Source organism: Elgaria multicarinata, chromosome 11 (genome assembly GCF_023053635.1).
Source record: "Elgaria multicarinata webbii isolate HBS135686 ecotype San Diego chromosome 11, rElgMul1.1.pri, whole genome shotgun sequence".
In the NCBI taxonomy this organism is placed as follows: Eukaryota; Metazoa; Chordata; class Lepidosauria; order Squamata; family Anguidae; genus Elgaria; species Elgaria multicarinata.
In genome coordinates, this window is record NC_086181.1 from 11,071,517 (window position 1) to 11,091,781 (window position 20,265).

The following is a 20,265-nucleotide window of genomic DNA, read 5'->3' on the forward strand; positions in this document are numbered from 1 at the left end:
GATGGCATAGCCCGAGTTGATGATAGTGAGCACCCAGGAGTCTGTTGTAATTGACTCCCATAGATGGTAATGGGGTGCTAGGCGGTTCGCAAAAGGGGGTGGATCTGGGGCCGAAGAGTCAAACACGCTGCTTTTTAGAAAAGTCAGGTTGCCTCTTATCTTGTTGATATCGGCCCTGGTATGGCCTCTTCCTTTGCAACTGCTGCTGTTGCTGCCGAAGTTGAGGCTGGTACTGAGGCCGGTATTGCTGGTGCTGTTGCATTGGCGGTCTCATCCATCTCTTTGGCCTGTACTGCGGTGGAGGAGCAGTGAATCCCATCTTTTTAGCCGTTGTTCTGGCTTTGTAGATGGAATCCAGTGTTTCATCGGTGTTAGAGTGAAAAAGTCCCTCGCCATCGAATGGCATACTTTCTATCCTCCACTTGGTCTCATGGCTCAAATTAGCCGATCTGAGCCACGCGTGTCTCCTTAAAGATATTGCGCCCATCATGGACTTCGAGTGGCAGTCCACTTGGTGTCGAGCCGTGGATAACTGCTGCCTGGCGATGGCTGAAGCCTCATTTTGAAATACCCTCGCCAGTTCCTTCTTGTCCTCCGGGAGGTGTTCGCATAATGAACCCATCTTTTCCCATAGGAAAAGCTGGTACCTCGCCATCGTCGCTTCGTATGATGACGCTCTAATGCCTAAGGAAGAAGAGGAGTAAATCCTTCTGCCAGTCTGGTCTAATTTCCTCCCTTCCCTATCCACCGGTGCCGAATGTGCCTTTTGAGATTGTCCTTGGGCTGACTCAACCACTATGGAGTTAGGCTTTGGATGTTGAACCAAAAATTTTGCGCCTTCCTCCTGGACTCGATAAAGAGTCTCTAATCTTTTAGATGTAGCCTGAGTCACAGCAGGTGTCTTCCAAGACTCTTGAGCAGTTTGCTTCAATGCATGTGGAATGGGGATAGCCAGTCTTTGATTGGTAGTAGTTTGGAACACATCATAAATGGGATCCACAACCGATTCATCCGTTTGTTGGATATCTAGTCCCAATGCCTGTGACATCCTAAGCATATGGTCAGAGAACCTGACCATATCGTCCGACGGAGAGGAAGGGTCGTTATCGTGGACCTCATCCTCCGGCGAGGGCATCGTTGGAGTTGCAGACACCCTCGATTCCGAGTCTGACGGGTAGTCTTGCTCAGGAGAAGACATCGTAACCACTTGCAACTGAAGTTGGTCTGTTGGTACCGTGGGAACTGCCTCGGTCGATGCCGAAGGTTGCATACGGTGTCGAGGAGTAGACACCCTCGATGCCTGATGGTCAGGCGATGCAGGTGGTAATCGGCACATCCTTGTTACAGGTGGCGGTTGGGCGTAGTAGCCTTCCCGGGGACTCTCTCGATCCGGAAGGTAGTGTTGGGGACGGTATCGCTCCCATTCGTAGTCTTCGTATCCCAAGTGAGGATCGGAGTATCTGGAAGCTCCATCCCATTCACGGCGAGATGTAAGTCTTGGCGACGGTTGTATTGGGATTAATCCCTGCAACGTCTGAGGTCTTGTAGGCTGTTGGAAAGAGGCCGCTGACGCAGAATCTCTTATTTCGCCCTCCGAAAGGCTGAGCGAGCGCGTCGGTACCGTGGCCATCGGCACCGACTGAGATCTCGATGCCGAGGGAGGCCTCGACATCGAAGCGATCGGAGCAATGGGAGGAGTAGAATGACTCCTAACCGCCTCAGGCGCTCGAGGAGACGCTAGGGTGGATCTCTCAGCGTCCCTCTTTTTCTTCTTCTTCTTCTTCTTCTCCAGCTCAGAAGAAGGCTTAGGAGTTCTGGCTTTCTTTGAAATCTTCTTTGCCATAGAACTCGTCAAAGACCGGCCAGGTGTGAGGGGTATCTGTGCCCTATGAACTCTGGCTTGCACCTCAGTGCTGCGGTCTGCTGGTTTGTCGGTAACGGACTTACGAATTGCCGTTTTTTCAGTAACGGACTTACCAACTGCCGTTTTTTCCATACTGGGAGCCTCAGTAGCCTTGAGAGCTTTTTCCCACAATATAGAGCGAAGTCTGTCGGCTCTATGCTTCCTAGTTTGTTTTGTAAACGACATACAGTGGTGGCAGGCTTCCACCACGTGTCCTTCTCCCAAACAAACGAGACAAAGGGAGTGCCCGTCCGTCGGAGGAAGTTTCGCTCCACACCGTACACACTTCCTAAACGGGGCTTTCGCTGCCATACGGGCCTCAGGCGACCGAAGTCGCTGAGAGAAAACTATCTACAATTAAAATTTTTTTTTTTTTTTTTTTTTATAGATAAGAAAGAAGTAAGAAGAATTAGGAAAGATTGAAGAATGAACAGGTTTAAAGAAAGATTAAGTAAGTTAACTAGAAGAACGCTAGAGGTTCGGTTAGCTGGTCTATGCACAACGGCGGACGACGAAGAACTGAGGTAAGGGCGGGAACCCCATGGACATGCGCGGTAGCGTGGGGGGAGGGGTTCCCGCCAAAAACGTTCCACTCAGCTATAGTAGGTTCCGGTCTGGTCTCTGCGCAGGCGCAAAGCCCATATGTGTGATGCATAGAGACCACGAAGAAGAACCTGCACTGGCCTTCTCCAATTCTTCAAATGCTTCTCAAAACTTTGCAGTCGGCAAAACTCAGCAGCAAATGTCCACTGGTCCCACACCTCTTCCCCAAGTACAGCAGCCTTCTTTCTCTACTTACCAATAAACGGGATGGACGCGAGCGAATCCTCCGGTGTAGCCAATGGGGCTACTCCCCGCTTGCTCTCTTTACCGGCTGCCAGCGCCGGTGGAGGCGGATCACAAATGTCTGTTTCCTTCATGTCATCTGGGAAGACAAAATTCATCTGCCTTGCGGGAGGAGGCACTTTGCGTCCAGTTGGGGGCTTCTGCCGGAGAACCACTTCATCCCTCTTATCCTCAGTCTCAGGCTGCAGCCGTTCTGTAGCCTGAGAGGGAGAAGCCTGCTCCAGAGGCCTCGTGTCATTCTCCTGTCTGGCTGGTATTTGGTCCATTGGGGTCTCCGGGCTACTGCCCAGGGGAGGGTCCAGGCAAGGAGCAGGGGCACTGGGGAGCACAGACCTCTCGACGTAAGGTGGCGTTGGGTGGTTTCCTTGCCTTTGAGAAAGATTAAACGTTGGAAGGTCACCAAAAGTAGCATCCCGGAAAGAAAGGGCATGGAGCAAGCCAGTCCGACGCTGGAATGAGGGGCTGTAGCTCCGGTACCCAATATACCCAGAGTCATCGATGCTCTGGAGGTTGGGTTGGGAAGGGTGTTTTTGCACATGCACAGGGGGCGGATCGCCGGAAGAGGCAGTAGGAATATAAGAACCTGGCTGACTAGGCTGGGCTCGGTTAATTTGCCCGTGCCGGTAAAACCTGTCTGGTGGCCACATACACCTCTCGTATCTAGGAGAAACCAAGGCACCCTGCTCAAGCGCTTCCAAGGATCGCCCATATTTCGCCAGATAGTTATCCGATCTGGCCCGGTAATTCCAGCCTTCATGGGCAGGGGGCTGGATTAAGGTGTCTTGGGAAGCACTGTGAGGCCAACCCCGGGGCGCCAGAGCATCCCCCAGACGGTCTTGCGAGACACTCCGGTAGCGAGGCGGCATGGCACAGTGGCGCTCCTCCGACGAGCTACGCCGCGGCACTTGGCTCGAGATCCAGTTGGACAAGGCCTGCTGGCATTCCAGACGGCTGACAGATTTGGGGCCAGCCCCGATGCAGTCCCGGGAGGGCCGGCCCTCCCGGGGAGTATCTTTCAACCCGCCATGAGGTCGATGGTCAGGGAGATGTTTGGGGGGCCCATAGCAGGCGTGATTGGGCATAGAGGGAGCGGGAGGGGCACAGTACCTCTCAGGCAAGGGGGAGGCTGTAGAACCGGGACAACTGCTATTGGAGTAGCGGGAGAAAGAGCCAGAAGCTGGGAGGGGCCTCGGGACGGGCACCCTCTGTGTCACTCCATACTGGATCTCCTCTGTGCGGTGGACGGGGCTGGAATGGTTGCTACTGAAGTTCTGTGTGGACTCAGCCCAGGCACTCGGGGGGTTTCTGTGGACCGTAGTGCTGTTCAAGGGAGAAGATGGGCCTGAGGACCCCGAATGGTATGTCTGTCTGTTGTCCACCTGCTGTCCCTGGTACGTCTCAGCTGTTGTAACATCCCGAGGGGAGGGCCTTGACTGGAACGGGTACGTTTTACGAGGATAGCATATGGGGGGTGGCTCAGGGATGCTCTGGGCCCCTCCAGAGTATGGTTCATTGCCCTTTAAGTAGGCATCTTGAGAATATGCCTAGAGAAGAGGGGGGGAGGAGGGGAAGAAATAAAAACACGGATAAGGATTGGGCTGGAAGCTGAGTTATCCATACAGAAAAGTAGGCTACCAATGGCGGGGAGATGGTCGTTACATTTCCTCTCCAAAACAAAGAAACGTTATGATCCCATGTGGCTGTGTATACTAGCATTATCTACATTCAGGTAAGAATGTTTTGTGAACCGCTCAGGGAGCTTCAGCTATTGGGCGGTATAAAAATGCAATGAATGAATAAATATATAAATAAATGTACATCACAAACCCAGTCATGTTTACTCAGAAACCAGTTCCTCCGAGTTAAATGGGTCTTATTCCCAGGTAAACGTGCATAAGAGTGCAGTCTTATCTTCCTTCTCTTTTCTTCTTTTTCAACCACGCCATGACACAAACCTGCCACTGGCATTCGAGCAAACTCCACTCCTCCTAAATCACTGGACTCTCTGTGTTGGGAGTTTTAAGGAAAGTTGGAAAATAAAATTGGAGATGTGCTAGAGCGTTGGTAACAGTTAACACACTAGCAAGAAATGGACGCTGCATGTTTTCTTTAGAACTCCCTGCAGCCCTTGCCTCAAGAGTAAGGTGTAGGGATGGGGTAATCGTTGTTATGTCAGAGGAAGAAAAAAAAACAACTCTGAGAAATTGGTATATCTCTGAATTCTATCTGAAGAAGAAAAATCTTCTTCTGACTCATGCCCACATCTGATGCGTTGCAAACTGGGATATAATCCCAGGGTGCCACTCATACGCAGAAGAAAAAGCAAGCTGCTCCTCAGAGACAGAAGCCCAGGCAGAATTGCAGAGAGATGGTCGGAAGGATCCGCATGCAGCAGCTTCTATCCCCCACCCACCCCTCCCCACCCCAGTTTGAGCACGCGCCGTTTCTGCACCTACCGCTTCAAATAGGACAAGACTTTTGCCAGGTAGCAATAAGGGCCCGGACACAAAGCTAAGGACCAAAAAGTTCTCAACGGCTCATGGCCCAACCCTCCCTGTCAGGCCCTGGAATCCTGCCCCTGTTAGATGAAACCACATTTCTGGCCAGGGACTTGCCAAGATCCAAAAAAGGAGCTATGTTTGAAACAAGGCCTCGGCTTAAAGGGGCAGCAAGAGCCTCCGCGTTAAGACAGCTGATGACATGAACGAAAGGAAGAAAGAGAAGAAAAAGAAGGGCTAACCTACGCCACACGCGTCTGTGTCTCTTGGCTGACAGCAGCTCTTGCAATGTTAACTGAATTCTCAATCCCCTTCCCCCCCCCCCCGCCTTCTGCCTTGCCAAACCCTCAGGCACTGTGCCTCATAAACATAAATGCATTGGCACCCTATTCTAGGTGCTGTACAGGGGTGACATACCACACTCTTGTCATTTCCAACGCGATTCGGAGATTTTCGCCTGCCAAGGGAATGTCATCCCCGTTCAGGCCAATCACAGATATTCACAACGTTGTGATGGAATCCTCACAATATAAAATTATTACCTTTGCTGCTCTGTTTACAGTCCTGTATCTCTGTTGTGAGCGCTCTTTCTCCCTCTCCCTTCTTCAAAAAGACCAGTTCTCCCTTCCCCCGGGAATCTCTGACGTCCAAGCTAATATTTCCTCTCTTTCTCAATCTTTCCTTTTAAGTTTGGCTTTCAAAAAAAATAAAAATAAAAAACAAACTGGGACGTCCCAATGTGGGAGGGATAAAGAGAGCTGAGAATTCCTTTCCGTGCATCCTGTCAAGAGTCGCTCTGTAACCCGGGGCTCTCTCATTGGCTGGCCAAGCCGGCTTTCGCACCACAGGAATGCCGACACACCCCTGTGAGGCACCAGGGCAGGGGAAACCCACACAAAGGTTGCTTTGCTCTCTGAGATGGGGAAAAAGCAAAAGAAACTTTGAGTGAACAGCTCCTTACACCTGGACTGAGAGTTATTCTGTCTGCAGCTATGATTCCTTCTGCCAAACTTAGTTGCTGATTCAGAAATGCTCAGTGCAACCTTCTAAATTGTCCAGGTTCAACTCTGGAGGTTACTGAGAGCATATAAAATCCATGTTACTGCATGGATTTGCTGTCTTCCAAGCCCAATTCAAAATGCTATTTTGAGCCTATAAAGCCCGAAAGGGCTTGGGTCTTGCATAGTTTGGACCAGGGATGTCCAACTTATGGCTGGCAAGCCATATCAATGTTCTGTAATGCTCTCCCTCTCTCTCGCTCTCGCATACACACTGAACATTTTGATCAAAAAGAAGAAGAAGAAGAAGAAGAAGAAGAAGAAGAAGAAGAAGAAGAAGAAGAAGAAGAAGAAGAAGAGGGGTTTTCCCCCCAACAGTGTGGGGGGAAGAGATTTACCTGGGCTTTGGGGCATGCGTGCATCATGCCTGAGCCACAATCACGTGTTGCCTGACAAAAAACTTCTGCTCATTGGCACAAACTTTGTTTTAAAACCTGACCACCTGTGAAAGTATCAGCTTGTGCAGCAAAAAACCCCAAAACAAAACACATTTGGAACACCACCTAGAGAAGAGGATGCCCCCACACCCCTGGAATACCGAAGCTGGCAATTCCTGACTTCAAGGCCCATCACAAAGCCTTAGATCTGTCGGGAGACCCTCTTTGTGCCAAGCCTATAGGATGAGGACCCAGAGAAGGGCGTTTTCAGAAGCTGCTCCCACGCCTGTGGAACTTCCTCACCCTGGAGACTTACAGCGCCTAACAATCCTGAGCACGTCCCAAGAGCACCACATGGTCTCATTTTGGTGAGGGTGCGTTTTGCAGGTGATGATCAGAACTAATGGTGGAGGTATAGGATAATGTTGTTATTATACAGCATATTACATTTATTCCTGTATATATAGCACATTTAATTTGCAAAGCATATTTGCCATCTTTGTCCTAATAAACCTTGGAAGGGAAAGTTCCTACAGTTTCCTGTTTACAAATGGGAAACTGAGGTTGGAGCTTTGGGCTTACTGAAAGACTCCTCACACTCTGAGTCAGTTGCTACACCTGTAAAATGGGAACAACAGCAGCTCACTGCAAAGGATTGTTCCAATGGCAAACTCAATGCAGAGTAAGACACTTTTAATTTATTTATTTATTACATTTATATCCCGCCTTTTATCCTCCAAGGAACCCAGGGCAGCATACATAATCCTCTGGCTATCCTCACAACAAGCCTGTGAGGTGGGTTGGGCTAAGAGTCCGTGACTGGCCCAAAGTCACCCAGTGGGTTTCCATGGCCGAGTGGGGACTAGAACCCGAATCTCTCAACTCCCAGTCTAACACTCTAGCCACTAACCCACACTGGCTCTTCAAACACTTTGCAGTTTAAAGATATCACATAAATGGAAATGCAGTACAGTGCATGATTCTGTAACTGTATCATAGAACTACAGAGTTTTGGGGGCAGAATGAATCACCCTAGAAATTTTAGCTCTTATTTTGGAAAGAAAGAAAGAAAGAAAGAAAGAAAGAAAGAAAGAAAGAAAGAAACCTTTCTAGCCCTCCATGTTGTGAAGATATGCTCTAAAGTATGTACAAGTGCTTTCTCTCTCCCACTACACATAGGGGAAGAGTATCATCTGAACTGGGCCTTAATCTTTGTGGTATCTTGAGGTAGATAGGGATGAACAGGGTCACAAAACATTCTCACACACACACACACAACACACACACACAACACACAAATTTCTACTGGTGAAGTTGGTATATTGCATAATTACCCTATTTCTTCGATTCTAAGACGCATTTTTCCCCCCATATAAACATCTCTAAAAATGGGGTGCGTCTTAGAATCGCGGGTGTGTCTTAGTGTGTTTTTTTCCTGTTGGTGGTACTGAAATTAGTGTGCGTCTTACATTCAAAGAAATACGGTAGCATCATTTCAAAAATTCAAACAAGAAAAATAGGCTTTGAGAGTTGAGAAGGTACAAAGGTTAGTGCCTGTTGGAGGTTAGTACTTGCTAAGACACTGTACCGAGGTTAGTACCTGCTGAACCCACTAACTTCGATGCTAAAAAAAATCCACCCCCAAATACAATATTAATCAGGACACAGCAGAAGGTGTTTGTAGTACATAAAGGTCTGCTTGTAGTACATAAAGGTCTGGTCACTGCAGACCTACTCTAAGGGCCCCACTAAACACTGTATGTAGATACACATAACTAAACCACAACAACCTTTTTTCTTTTCTTTTTTTAAAGAAAAAGCAATTTCAGAAAGGATAAATTTGGAGCAGAGAATCGGGGGTGGGTGGAGACAAGGAAAGGGGGATGCATTATATGCGGGGCTACCTTTGAAAATGGTCTAGAAATTTCTGCTGGTCCAAAACAGGGCAGCAAGATTGTTAACAGGGACTGGTCAACGAGCCCACATTACATCAGTCCTTTTCCAGTTGCAGTGGCTGCCAGTCCATGTCCGGGCCCAATTTACGGTGCTGGTATTAACATTCAAAGCCCTACATGGCTCAGGGCCAAGTTATCTAAAGGATCGTCTCCTCCCATATGTATCTGTCTGGACCCCAAGATCATCTTTGGGGGTCCTTTTCCGTGAGCCCCTGCCAAAGGAAGTGAGGTGGGTGGCTACAACGAAGAGGGCCTTTCCTGCTGTGGAATGAGCTCCCTAGAGAGGTTCGCATGGCACCTAGTTTGTACTCTTTTGGGAGCCAGGTGAAGACCTTTTTATTTTTGCAGTATTTTAGTATTTTAACATCCTGGTCTTTTATCTCTGCTATTTTAAATCTGGGTTTTAAATCTCTGCATTGCTGCTAGTTTTTATTCTGGGCCAGATCTACACCAAGCAGGATATGGCACTTTGAAAACGGTTTGAAAACTGTATGTGGGGTGTGTCCTGGGCCCCAACCGTTGTCACTACTGTTATAAACCATTTTAAAGCAGTAGCGTAGATCCTGCCTGGTTGTACTTTTATATTGTGGTTTTAAGCTTCCATATTTTATATTTTATGCTGTACCTTGCGGAACCGCCCAGAGAGCTTTGGCTTTGGGGCGGTATAGAAATGAAATAAATAAATAAAAATAAATTCCCTGTACCCACTGCTTCTCTGTCCCAAACACATACACACCCTAGAGCTCCCCGCCCCTCAATGATGTTCCAAATGTGTGTCATGAGAGCGAGCATGTGTTTGGAATCCTATTGGGGGGGCACGGAGAGAGAGAGAGAGAGAGAAGCAGCAGAAGACATCTAATTAGGAACAGAGACATGGCATGCATAGGGAAGTGGTTAGGGCCTCCTCCCTGCTATTTCTCTGCTTTAAATTGCCCCCTCCTGAAACTGCTTTTCCTTTCAAGAAATAGCAGCTATTTGGGTTTAGGTGTGGGTGTGAGCGAGAGGGAGGGAGGGAGAGAGAGGGAGAGAGAGAGAGAGAGAAACCTTGAGTGAGGCCCTCAAAAGATTCTAGGCTTCATAACAAAAAAAGGAGACAGGTCAATATTCCCAACCTGCTCTCCAGTTGGCTCAGCAAACCCAACCCAAGCATTTGGCAAAGCACTCACCAACTGGAGAATATCCTCATCTTTGGGCATGATGGAGAGTTCCAAAGCATCTTCACTGCAAAGAAGAGAAGGATTTTTTAAAAAAAAAATTAGGAAGTGTAAATGGGAACTTACTGCCCCGCTACACTGTAACTAAATCACCACCACCCCTCAAAACAGTGGTGCACTCAGGGTAGGACTTTGGGGCAGAAGTCCAGAATAAGCAGGAGGGTTACCAAATGCAGCAAGGCTGGCCTCCCATATTTTGAAGCAAGTGAAGTATGACACATTAACATCTAAAGAAGGGACCTCGCCCTGCTCGAAACACCATTATGTCCAAAGTATAAAATTAAATATTTTTTGTGCAACGCTGCTCTCAAAGTATCCCAGGTCTCATGCACACACTCCCATTTCCTTTCCTCAACCCAGTAAAAGGTCACCAGATTTGTATATGAGATAATGTCATGTACAACAGAGCATTCGACATGGTTAGGATATGAACAGGCCACAGTGTCGTTGCTGTGAAGCCTTCTTCGCAGCACCCCAACCCTCCAGCAAGTCACTCCCCCCAATGCCATAACAGGAGCATCAAACTATGTGTTACAAGCAAATGCATGTAATTGAGCCCCAAGAGAGTGTTTTGTTTAATGAAACGTAGCCTCAAAAGGCTGGATTTTTGAGCAGAAAAATAGAAGTGGTGAGAAAGAATGGGAGTGCTTAACCCTTTCCCCCACAGGACATTTTCCCGCTCAAAATCATCCCTGATGCTGATTCACCCCGATGCTGCTGTGAGGTTCCAGATATGTCTAGCTGTGTTGAATGCTTTTGCATTTAACAGTTAGTTCTCTAGGGCAGAGTTCACTCGATAGGCCCTATACTCACTGTGCTCACTAAAATCACTATGACGCTGGCTTGGATGAAGAGTCCTTTGCCCAATTCTTAGCCCTTTAACCTTCATGAAGCAGAGGAGGAGGTGGTGGGGAGCTCCAAGCAAGGGCAATTCTAGCCCCCAGATCAAACTGGGAAAATTATATATTTCTTCATTTTTGTTTGCTTGGAACTTAAGTCCTTTCCTTACGTATAAATACTCTGAAGGCACAATCTTATGCACATTTAGACAGGAAAAATCCTACAACTCCCAGCTTTCCCCAGCCAGCCATGCATAGGATTGTGCCCTCGGAGAGTCCAACAAACAAAAACAATAATACCAACGGAACAAAAAACATTAAATTAAAAGAGCAGAAGTTATAAAAAAAAATACAAGAGTCCTAGAAGAATTAAAACCAAAGCAGCAGATTAAAACCACATTCAAAAGGCTGGAGAAAATTAAAAAAAACACCTTTGCTTGGCATCAAATGGACATTAACAGTGTAGTCCCATTGAGTTCAATGGAGCTTACTCCATTGTAAGTGGAGATAGGATTGTGCTGTAAGAGTAGGCATCAGCAGGCAAGCCTCCCTGAGGAAAATATTCCATAAACAGGGTGCCACAGCCAAGAAGGCCTCTCAGTGGTCATTATCTGCCTGAGTTTAAAAAGGGAAGACACCCAAATAAGGGCCTCCATCTACGATCTCAATGGATGGGGGCAGGTGCCCAAGGAAGTCGGTGGCCCCTTATGTACCAGACCTCTAGCCATGCAGGGAGAACTGCTTTACATTAAGTCAGATTAACAGCCCATCTACCTCCATACTACTAGTCTCCATACTTCCTCAGGTTGCAAGTAGTTTTTCCTAGTCTTGCTACTACACGTCTTTTAACTGGAATTACCAGGGACCGACTCTCTGTCTTGATGAATGCAATGACATCACATCGCATGTTTCTTTTACTAGACATTACCATGGAGATGCGTGGATTAGACGTGAGTCAGTAGCAGCTACTTGTTCTGCATAACATCTCGTCAGGCTTCAGATTATAACCAGGGTTCTTCCTGGCTCACAGTTAACACTTCGCCATTGCACTACAATGAGCAGTTCAAAATAGTTAATAACTGTTTAATCCACTAGACTCATTGGCAAGAAGACCCCTTCCCTTGAGGCCAGGCTATACTGATCTTAGTCCCTCCTGGCGTAAGTTTCATTTTCACTCTCTCTTCTTTCTTTTTTTACCTCAGGTGGAAAAAGCCAGCTGTTTCTTTCCCTCAGAGATGAAGGGAAAATATTTCCCAATTCCAGGAGCCGTCTCTGAATTTTGTGGCAACCAGGCATTCCGGATTTTTCCAGCTCCAATTTTCCCCATGAGCACCCAGCCAAGTCTGAAGAGAGCCACAAGCCAGAAAGAGGGGGAAACAGTCCATACCAAACTTTTCATACGCCTCGCAAGTCCGCTGACTAGCAATGTTTTCAGTTGCTTGCTGCAGCTTGTCTGCCAAGTTGTCGTCTCTGTGTTTCCCTCTGGCTAGGTTATCTTTTTCCACACGCCTTTGATGCTTCTGGGCCAGGCATTTTATATATATATATATATAGTTCCCTAGCTGGATAGATTTCACTCTGCACGTTCCCCATTCACTATATTTAGGTCTCCTGCTCAGGTCAGGTTTGCCTTCCCACATCCCATATGCAATTCTGAAGGCTAATTAGATTTGAGGCTCAATGCCACATAATAAAACAGGATAAACGCAGTGTCTTTTATCTGGCCATATTCTCTTTGGTTCAAGATCCCGCAAAGCTTTTAAATGCTGAATGTAGAGCTACTGCTGCAGAACAGATATATTTTCATAAGAGCCTGGGAGGTTGGGGCGCTTAAACCTTTCATCAGACTCACCAAACTACTCATTTAACACACCTGAGGGACCAGAATCTACAGACTATGAAGATGAAACTATCTGATAAGAGAAACATAGGTTGCCGCAAGTTCTTGTATTCTCCCACTTCATAATGTACGGTTAAAAACACACACCTTATTCTATATTCTGACATCACCACACTGTGCTCCTCCTGGCCATCAAGGAGAGGGAGGGGACACACGGAGAGGAAAGACAAGAATTTGACACAGTGATGCTATTTCAGGGGAAGCCTAATCATGCTCTTAAAACGTAGTTCTGCTCTGAGTATGCAGAGCGGGAGGACCTGATGGATGGTGCATATTGTCATCTTTTATTGTTTGCATGGCCCCCCCAAAAATTTAAGCACTGTACAAACATTTTTTTAAAAAACAAGTCAGGACTGCCTAAAGGCTTGCAATATTACAAGACACTGGGACACATGACAAAAGGAAAAAGGAGGTGAGATGAGCCCCTATATTCTGATGTAGCTCAACAGTGCCACCTACAGTGTCTGAGATTTTACTCTGCTGCAATGAACCCTATATAAATATCCTGAAATTTATCTTTTTGTCACAAAGACAACTGGGCAGAACTGGCTAATGCCCTTATGATGCAAGGGCAAAGTTGTTATGCAGATCAGAGAAGCCTCTAAATAAACTTTGATTGGCTGGCTAGACCACTGGACAAAACAACATTCAAGTCTTCCTGAAAATATCTGACCAGGAATCCAAATATGTTTTTTTCTCTCTCAGACCATTCTCTCTGCGAGGACCTCTGCAGAAACCCAGGATTCTACTCGAGTAGGTAACCTGCAAAGTTATATTGACCTTACTTATATTTGTTTGGAATTCTATGTGAATGATACATAATCTGTTGCCTTCCCTTTTTCTTCCTCTCTCCCCTGTCTTCCCCAAATAATCTCCTTTTTATACTTGGTATTTGGCTGCATTGTTTTAAAAGAGAATTTCTCACTAAAACTTTCACCAGGTGCAAGACTACATGGTTATTAAGCCGCCTCCTGTATTCTTAAGATAGTTCATAAACTTTTGTTAAATTCTCAGTCTTCTGGGAAAGTGAATCTAAAGAGCTTCCGTCTCCCCTCACCCTCCACAGCTGGGCTGAAGGGCAGAAGGCCTTAGAAACTCTCCAAGCAGCTAAGGTGCAACAGGAGGTTTAACCTGGCTGGTCATAGCTTATCATAATTCTTTTTGGGAATGCTTGTAAAGAAGGGGGTCCACCAGTAGATAACCCCACTACCACCATCTGTAATAGGATGAAAGAAAGCCAATTCAGGTACCAATTCTTAAAGGTACATACAGGGCCAGTGCCAGACTATTTTGCGCCCTAGGCAAGGTGAGCTAATTGCACCCCACCCCACCCCAAATTGCACGGAAGTCCGAACGTGTGCGCCGAGTGGAGAGCTGGGACTGGCTCACTTCGCTTTGGGACCGAGCCGTCTGGAATTCACCGGGACTTACTTCCGTGCGAATGCGACCCGCTATGCAGCCTGGCATCCCGATCTCCTCCGCACGTTTACTCGGGGGAATAAGGCTTCTGAGTAAGGAGGCATAGGCGGATCAGGCCGCACTGGTGCCTCCTGGTGCAACGCTTTCTCAGATGCAAGTCCCATTGATCCACGCGCGCAGGATCGGGAAGCAGGAGAGTTTGCCTTGCGAGGAATCCACAAGTCCCTAGCTTTCCTGGGGGAAGTGGCAGGGAGTCCCGCTTGCCCGCCTGCTTGAGGAGAGAGGCGAGGTGACCCGGTGCCCTTTCCTCGGGAGTAAGGCAGAGGCTGGCTTGGGCCAGGGTCGAGCTTGCCACGTGCTTTTTCTTCTTCTTCTGGCGGCGGCCTCCCGGCTCTGGGAGAGCAGCTTCTGGGCAGCTAGAGCGGCTCTGGGAGAGTGGCTTCCAGGCGAAAGTCCGAACGTGGAGCCGCTGCCCCACCCCAGCGTCCCTGGCTTCGCTTTGGCTGGGCAGGCGCGGGGCGCCATCTCGCCTGCCCAGGCCCATCTGAATCCTTGGGCCGGGCTGGGCCGGCTCACAGCCAACAACGCACGTGAGTGGTGTGCGGCGCCATCTTAGCTTGGCGCCATAGGCGGCCGCCTGAGTGGCCTCTATGGTAGCACTGGCTCTGGGTACATAACTGAGCTTATAGTGAACAGCTGGAATGGCCACTGAGAAGAGCGGAAAGGATGAAACAAAATGGCAGCTGATCCCAGGTGAGCTAATGGAGTGGGATATTATTATTATTATTATTGTTGTTGTTGTTGTTGTTGTTGTTTGCATACCGCCCCATAGCCAAGGCTCTCTGGGCGGTTTACATGTTGTCTGTACAAACAGGAAGAAATGGAAATAGTTCTGGAAGAGGAAGAGCCAAGTAGTAGTTTGTCCCAGCAGACCCCATTATTATTATTATTATTATTATTATTAATTATTATTATTATTATTATTATTATTATTTGTATCCCGCCTTTTGCTCAATGGGGACCAGGCCCATGTGGTCTTTATCAGACAGGCAATGGCTCCATGAGCAAAGCAGCTGCCATGCTAGAGGCTAGAAAACAATTGCCACCAGAATGGTGATCAGAGGTAAGGCAGAGAAAGCAGAAGATGAAGCAAACATGGCAAATGAATTCTAAACAACTCAATAATACTCTTTATATCATATGTTATATTTTTGACTGTTTGTATAATATTCTGGTCTTTTAATTATTTGTAATACATCCAGAGAATGTTGGTTATTGGGTGGATTAAAAATAAATAAAATAAAATAAATACATGTTGGGGCACTGAAGACATGAAGTTGGAAGGGGTACTTTGGCGATGCTAAATGCAGAAAACAAGAGTCCTCCATTTTAAAATGGAGGAAAGGAAAAATGTGTGCTTTTGTTTAGAGCCCTTTTAAACAATCTCAGCAACTTCCAAACTTATACAGAACTCTTCCAGTGAGCAAAAACGATCGTATTGAAGAGCAGAGTGTAAATGTGTAAAATAAATAAAATGAAGTGGGGAAAGTGGCTAATTTAACATTTCTCTTCTGAAACCACAAAAAAACCCTCTGAAAACCTTTCGGAAGGAAGGAAGAGGGAGCCTCAAAGGCTGTAATCTTACACCTTTTATTTTCATGTGGAAGGTGCAGTTTTCAGATATTTGACTTACCAACATCAATTATATCCAAACATTTTAGACTCTCAGTGTTGTGAAGTCCATGTGATAAAATGGCATCCTTGAAATGACTATAAGAGGCAAGATTGCAGACAAGAACAACTCACCAGTTCTGAATGAGGCCTATGACCTGTGAGTAGGTTTTTCCAATGATGCTTTCGCCGTTCACTTTGACGAGACGGTCTCCTGCAAAAGAGAACAGGAAATAGAGAATGCTTGACCAAGGACACTTCCAGACTAGACTTTCCTCACACCATCGCCCAGCCTCATTCATGGAATTTTACATGGACTCCAGGCCTTTTACGAGTCATCTGCCCATAACACTACCCATAATTTTCCTACCGCTTCTTCTGTCTTTTCCCTTACAACAGGAAATCCATTAAAGAGGGAAAGGCGGAAGGGCTACACAATGCCTTCTGAGTGGCAGAGCTAGCAGCCCTCTGTCTGAAAGCACCCACACACACAAAAATGAACGGGAGGCAATCCATTCTGGATGTGTTTTGCTTTTTTAGGTCCAGCCCAGTATTGAAGGGGTGGGAAAGGGGTGGAGGGAAAGAAGACGTGTTTTTAAAAAGGAAGGGCGTCTAAAATATATAAGAGGTATTTTCACTGATTACATATAAAGCACTATGCATTAGTCTGTGCTAAAAAATTTTTTTGTTTAACTCTGCATAAAGGTGATCTAAACCAATAAAAGCTGAATTTTAAAACCTATATATATTATGCTTTTTGCATAATTTTACCTACTTCTGCTAATCCTGGTGGAGATTAAGGAACTATGCAGGACAGTGATGCCTCCTTCCTCCCAGTTCATCGTCATCGATAAATAAACAGGCATTGACATGATGCTCTTTCTAAATCACTTCTTGTAAAGTACCATATTTCTTCAATTGTAAGACGCCATCGATTGTAAGACGCACACTAATTTCAGTACCACAAACAGAAAAAAAGCTTTGATTCTAAGAAATAAGAAACGCACCCGCGATTCTAAGGCACACCCCGTTTTTAGAGATGTTTATATGGGGAAAAAAGTGCATCTTAGAATCGAAGAAATACGGTAAGTATTATTAACCCTATATTGCAGATGGGGGTGGAGGGCTAAGGTTGGGAGTGTGTGGCTAGCTGCAGCCCCCATAGTGAATTCATGGCAGAGGTGAGATTTGAATTGGGGATTTTTTCATTCACAGCTCATAGTCTTAGACAACTATGGGCTCATCTATACCAAGCAGGATATTCCACTATGAAAGCGGTATATAAAAGGCAGGAGCCACACTGCCGCTTTATAGTAGTACTGAAGTGCACTGACTACTGTTGGGGACCATTGACACATACCATATACCACTTTCATTTTGCTATATGCTGCTTGGTGTGGCTCCTGCCTTTTATATTCCACTTTCATAGTGGAATATCCTGCATGGTGTAGATGAGCCCTATGTTACGTTTGCTCTTTTTCTAATGCATCCTTTTCATTGAACAGAAAATATTGCTCACTCAAGTCCTTCCAGTTTCTGAAACTTACCAGGCTCTCCCTGAACATTGTCAACACTTTTAGAGCCAGCCTTAAGGTCTAGAAATTTGTTTTACATAAAAAAGCAAAAATCGACAATCATAGACTAGTACATTCTGAGCCCACTACAGACTTCTGCACTTGTGGACTGTGGAATAGTTATGGCCCTGACTATATTATTTGACTTTCATGCTCTTACCTTTTAAAAACATATTGCTCAGCATGTCTTAGCAATTGTACTATTTTTCCTTGTTGATTGAACTTAACTCCAGAACCATCGCTAATAGCTAGACCAAGAGAAATAGGCTGCAAACCTTCCCAAATATATTCATGGCTTGACAAACTAGGGTTACCATCTTTCTTCTGCTGGAGAATGGCTGAGGGCTGTACTGATTAAAGGTGGCAGAGCACGAACCAATGGGGCAGTGGAAGAGGTTAAGTAGGGTGACCCTATACAAAGGAGGACAGGGCTCCTGTATCTTTAACAGTTGTATAGCGAAGGGAATTTCAGCAGGTGTTATTTGTACGCATGCAGCACCTGGTGAAATTCCCTCTTCATCACAGCAGTTAAAGCTGCAGGAGCTATATTAGAGTGACCAGATACAAAAGAGAGCTTTAACTGCTGTGATGAAGAGGGAATTTCACCTTTTGTTGCATGCGTACAAATGACACCTGCTAAAATTTCCTTCCCTATACAACTGTTAAAGATATCACATCAATTACAGTTTGATCCATTTTCTCATGCAAAATTGACTTTATGAGGAAAGCCAGATTTAAGAATTGGAAGGAGAGCATTTTTGTGGAGGACATGGATGGATAAGATGATTTTTACTTTGGATCAATTAACAGGCCCAGACGATGAGTTCTTGTCCTTTTCAGACCTGTGTGTTAAATATAATTTACCTGCTACAGCTCAATGGCAATACTTGCAATTGAAATACGTGCTGGAATCTAGGTTTGGTCCAGCTGCTTTTACAGCTTCAGAGCCTCCAGCACTGTTAGAAACACTTATAACAACTGAACTGACACTGTCGTAAATCACCGATGTTACAGAGATAAGCAGGCGGGAAATGTCAATAAACAGTCCGTAGTCCAAAGCTGAAGTATCTGTCCGAAACTGGGTCAACAATACTGGAATCAGGAAAGCGTCAAAGCGTAGTCAAAGTCCGGTCCAAGGTCAGGTTAGGTCCAGGCAAGGTTAAGGAGTTGGTTGCCAAGGAACAAGAGCAAAGGCAAGGAAGAACAACAATTGCATCCAGAACTGCTCAGGGGCCCTTGCATGTCTTAAATAGGGATTGCAGTCAGCTGCATTCACCTGCAGCCGGCTTCTGCCTGTTCCTGTGAAGAGCCATTCCCAAACACTCCCAGGCTCAGCTGTTCCTCCTTCCCGCTCTATCTCAAGCTGAGGCACAACAGACACGTCGATCCACGACCCGTATATATAAGTATTTAGTAGCAGTAAATAAATATGGTACTCACAGTTTAAGACAGGATTGGAATATTGAATTGGAATGTCCTATTTTGCCTAATCAATAGACTGTTGTTCTAGCATCCATATCTGAAGCTTCTAGGGACCTTAGGCTACGTCTTATTCAGCAAAAAGAATTGTTTTGGGTTTATTGGACTTTATTATTTGATAAAGGTTTGTCTAGCTCGCACAATTGTTGATGTAATACATCTAATGCTTCCTTAACTCATAAGCTTTGGCAATGTCTGGTAGTTGCCCCTTTTTGGGAGGAGGTTATAATAAGGATAAATTTTGTATTGAAACAATTTATAATATGGAACAATGTGCATGTCCTCCTAAATTATCTACCGGCTTCTTGGAAGTTCACATATGGTCAGCACAGATGGATCTTCAGGGCCCTTATGACGGCCAAAAAACTTAAGACTATTACATTGGAAGGACAAATGCTCACCTCCAATAATGCAATGGACTGAGGACCTAATAACACATATCAACTTTTGAACCAGTGTTATATAGGCACAACTTGCGAGTGTACAAATACCTGGATATCTGGTCTGCTTTTCTTGAAACTTATGTATAACTCTCCTTCCCCCTCTTTTTTTTAATGAACAGTATACATGATGAAAAATGATGATATTCCTATATATGTAATGTGTTTTTTTTCTCTTTACACAATTTCGGTTTTGTTTTGTTGATATTCACAATAAAAAGGAGGGGGGAGATACAGGAGCCCTGTCCTCCTTTTCATACGGTCACCCTAGGTTAAAGTCACACGTTAGTTGGGGCCTCATGGGCAAATCTTTGGGAGGGCCTCTAAGGGTGGAACAACCAAGTGAACTGTGGTGCATGCGTAGGTATTAACAGCATGGCAGCACATGTGCACATAATGCACCCAATGCTCAAATTTGGCTTTACTAATGATAGGATCAACAAATGGCCCAGACATGAAAGAAACGGCCAGAAGGCAACTGTAGTAGGAGCTCCACTGAGGAAAACGAAGATCCTTTTCTCACCTGTCCGGAGGCCAGCCTTGTGTGCCGGCCCATCTTCCTTCACACTTTTCACAAAGATGGTGTCCATGGGTTCCAGACGGTTCCGTGAGGGGGCTGTATGATAGTGAAGAGAAAGAGATATGACGCTTGGAGTCTTGATGCCTCTTATGCTTATTACAATGGTCTTCTATGGATTAGCCACAAAGGACTGGGGGAGTGGAGTCTCAACAACAAATCTCAGGTGATTTGAGAAGCTGACGAAGAGACTAACTGGTCAAGGAGTTATATATATTGAGGTCCAATCTTCTCTGAAAAATATCCACAGCGTGACACAATCCAAGGAGTGCACAGTCATGCCACCCATGACTAGTAGCGGTCCCTAGAGCTGGATAGCCCACAATGCCCAGCGCTTGCCCCTTAAGGGTGACTGAGTGCAGCTCCCAGAAAACCCAAATGTTTTCTATAAAGGATAAAGAGCAGTGATGCGTTCCGACGGCATCAGATCTGTTCAGCTCAAAATCCTGCCTCAAGGCACTGGAGTTGCAGACCTGTCCTTCAACCAGAAAAAGGAGCAGGGTGTAGGATTATTA

General features: G+C 46.0%; 1 protein-coding gene across 1 annotated transcript in view; it reads right to left on the minus strand.

Annotated features, from left to right (window-relative positions):
* Nucleotides 1–20,265, minus strand: part of ARHGAP23 (Rho GTPase activating protein 23) — a 119,791-nt gene that overhangs the window by 47,796 nt on the left and 51,730 nt on the right. The window contains exons 4-7 of the mRNA XM_063138531.1: nt 19,697–19,789; nt 15,816–15,894; nt 9,804–9,858; nt 2,703–4,293 (exon numbers count right to left, since the gene is read on the minus strand). Coding sequence (XP_062994601.1) covers nt 2,703–4,293; nt 9,804–9,858; nt 15,816–15,894; nt 19,697–19,789 — 1,818 coding nt within the window. The remainder of the gene's footprint in view (nt 1–2,702; nt 4,294–9,803; nt 9,859–15,815; nt 15,895–19,696; nt 19,790–20,265) is intronic.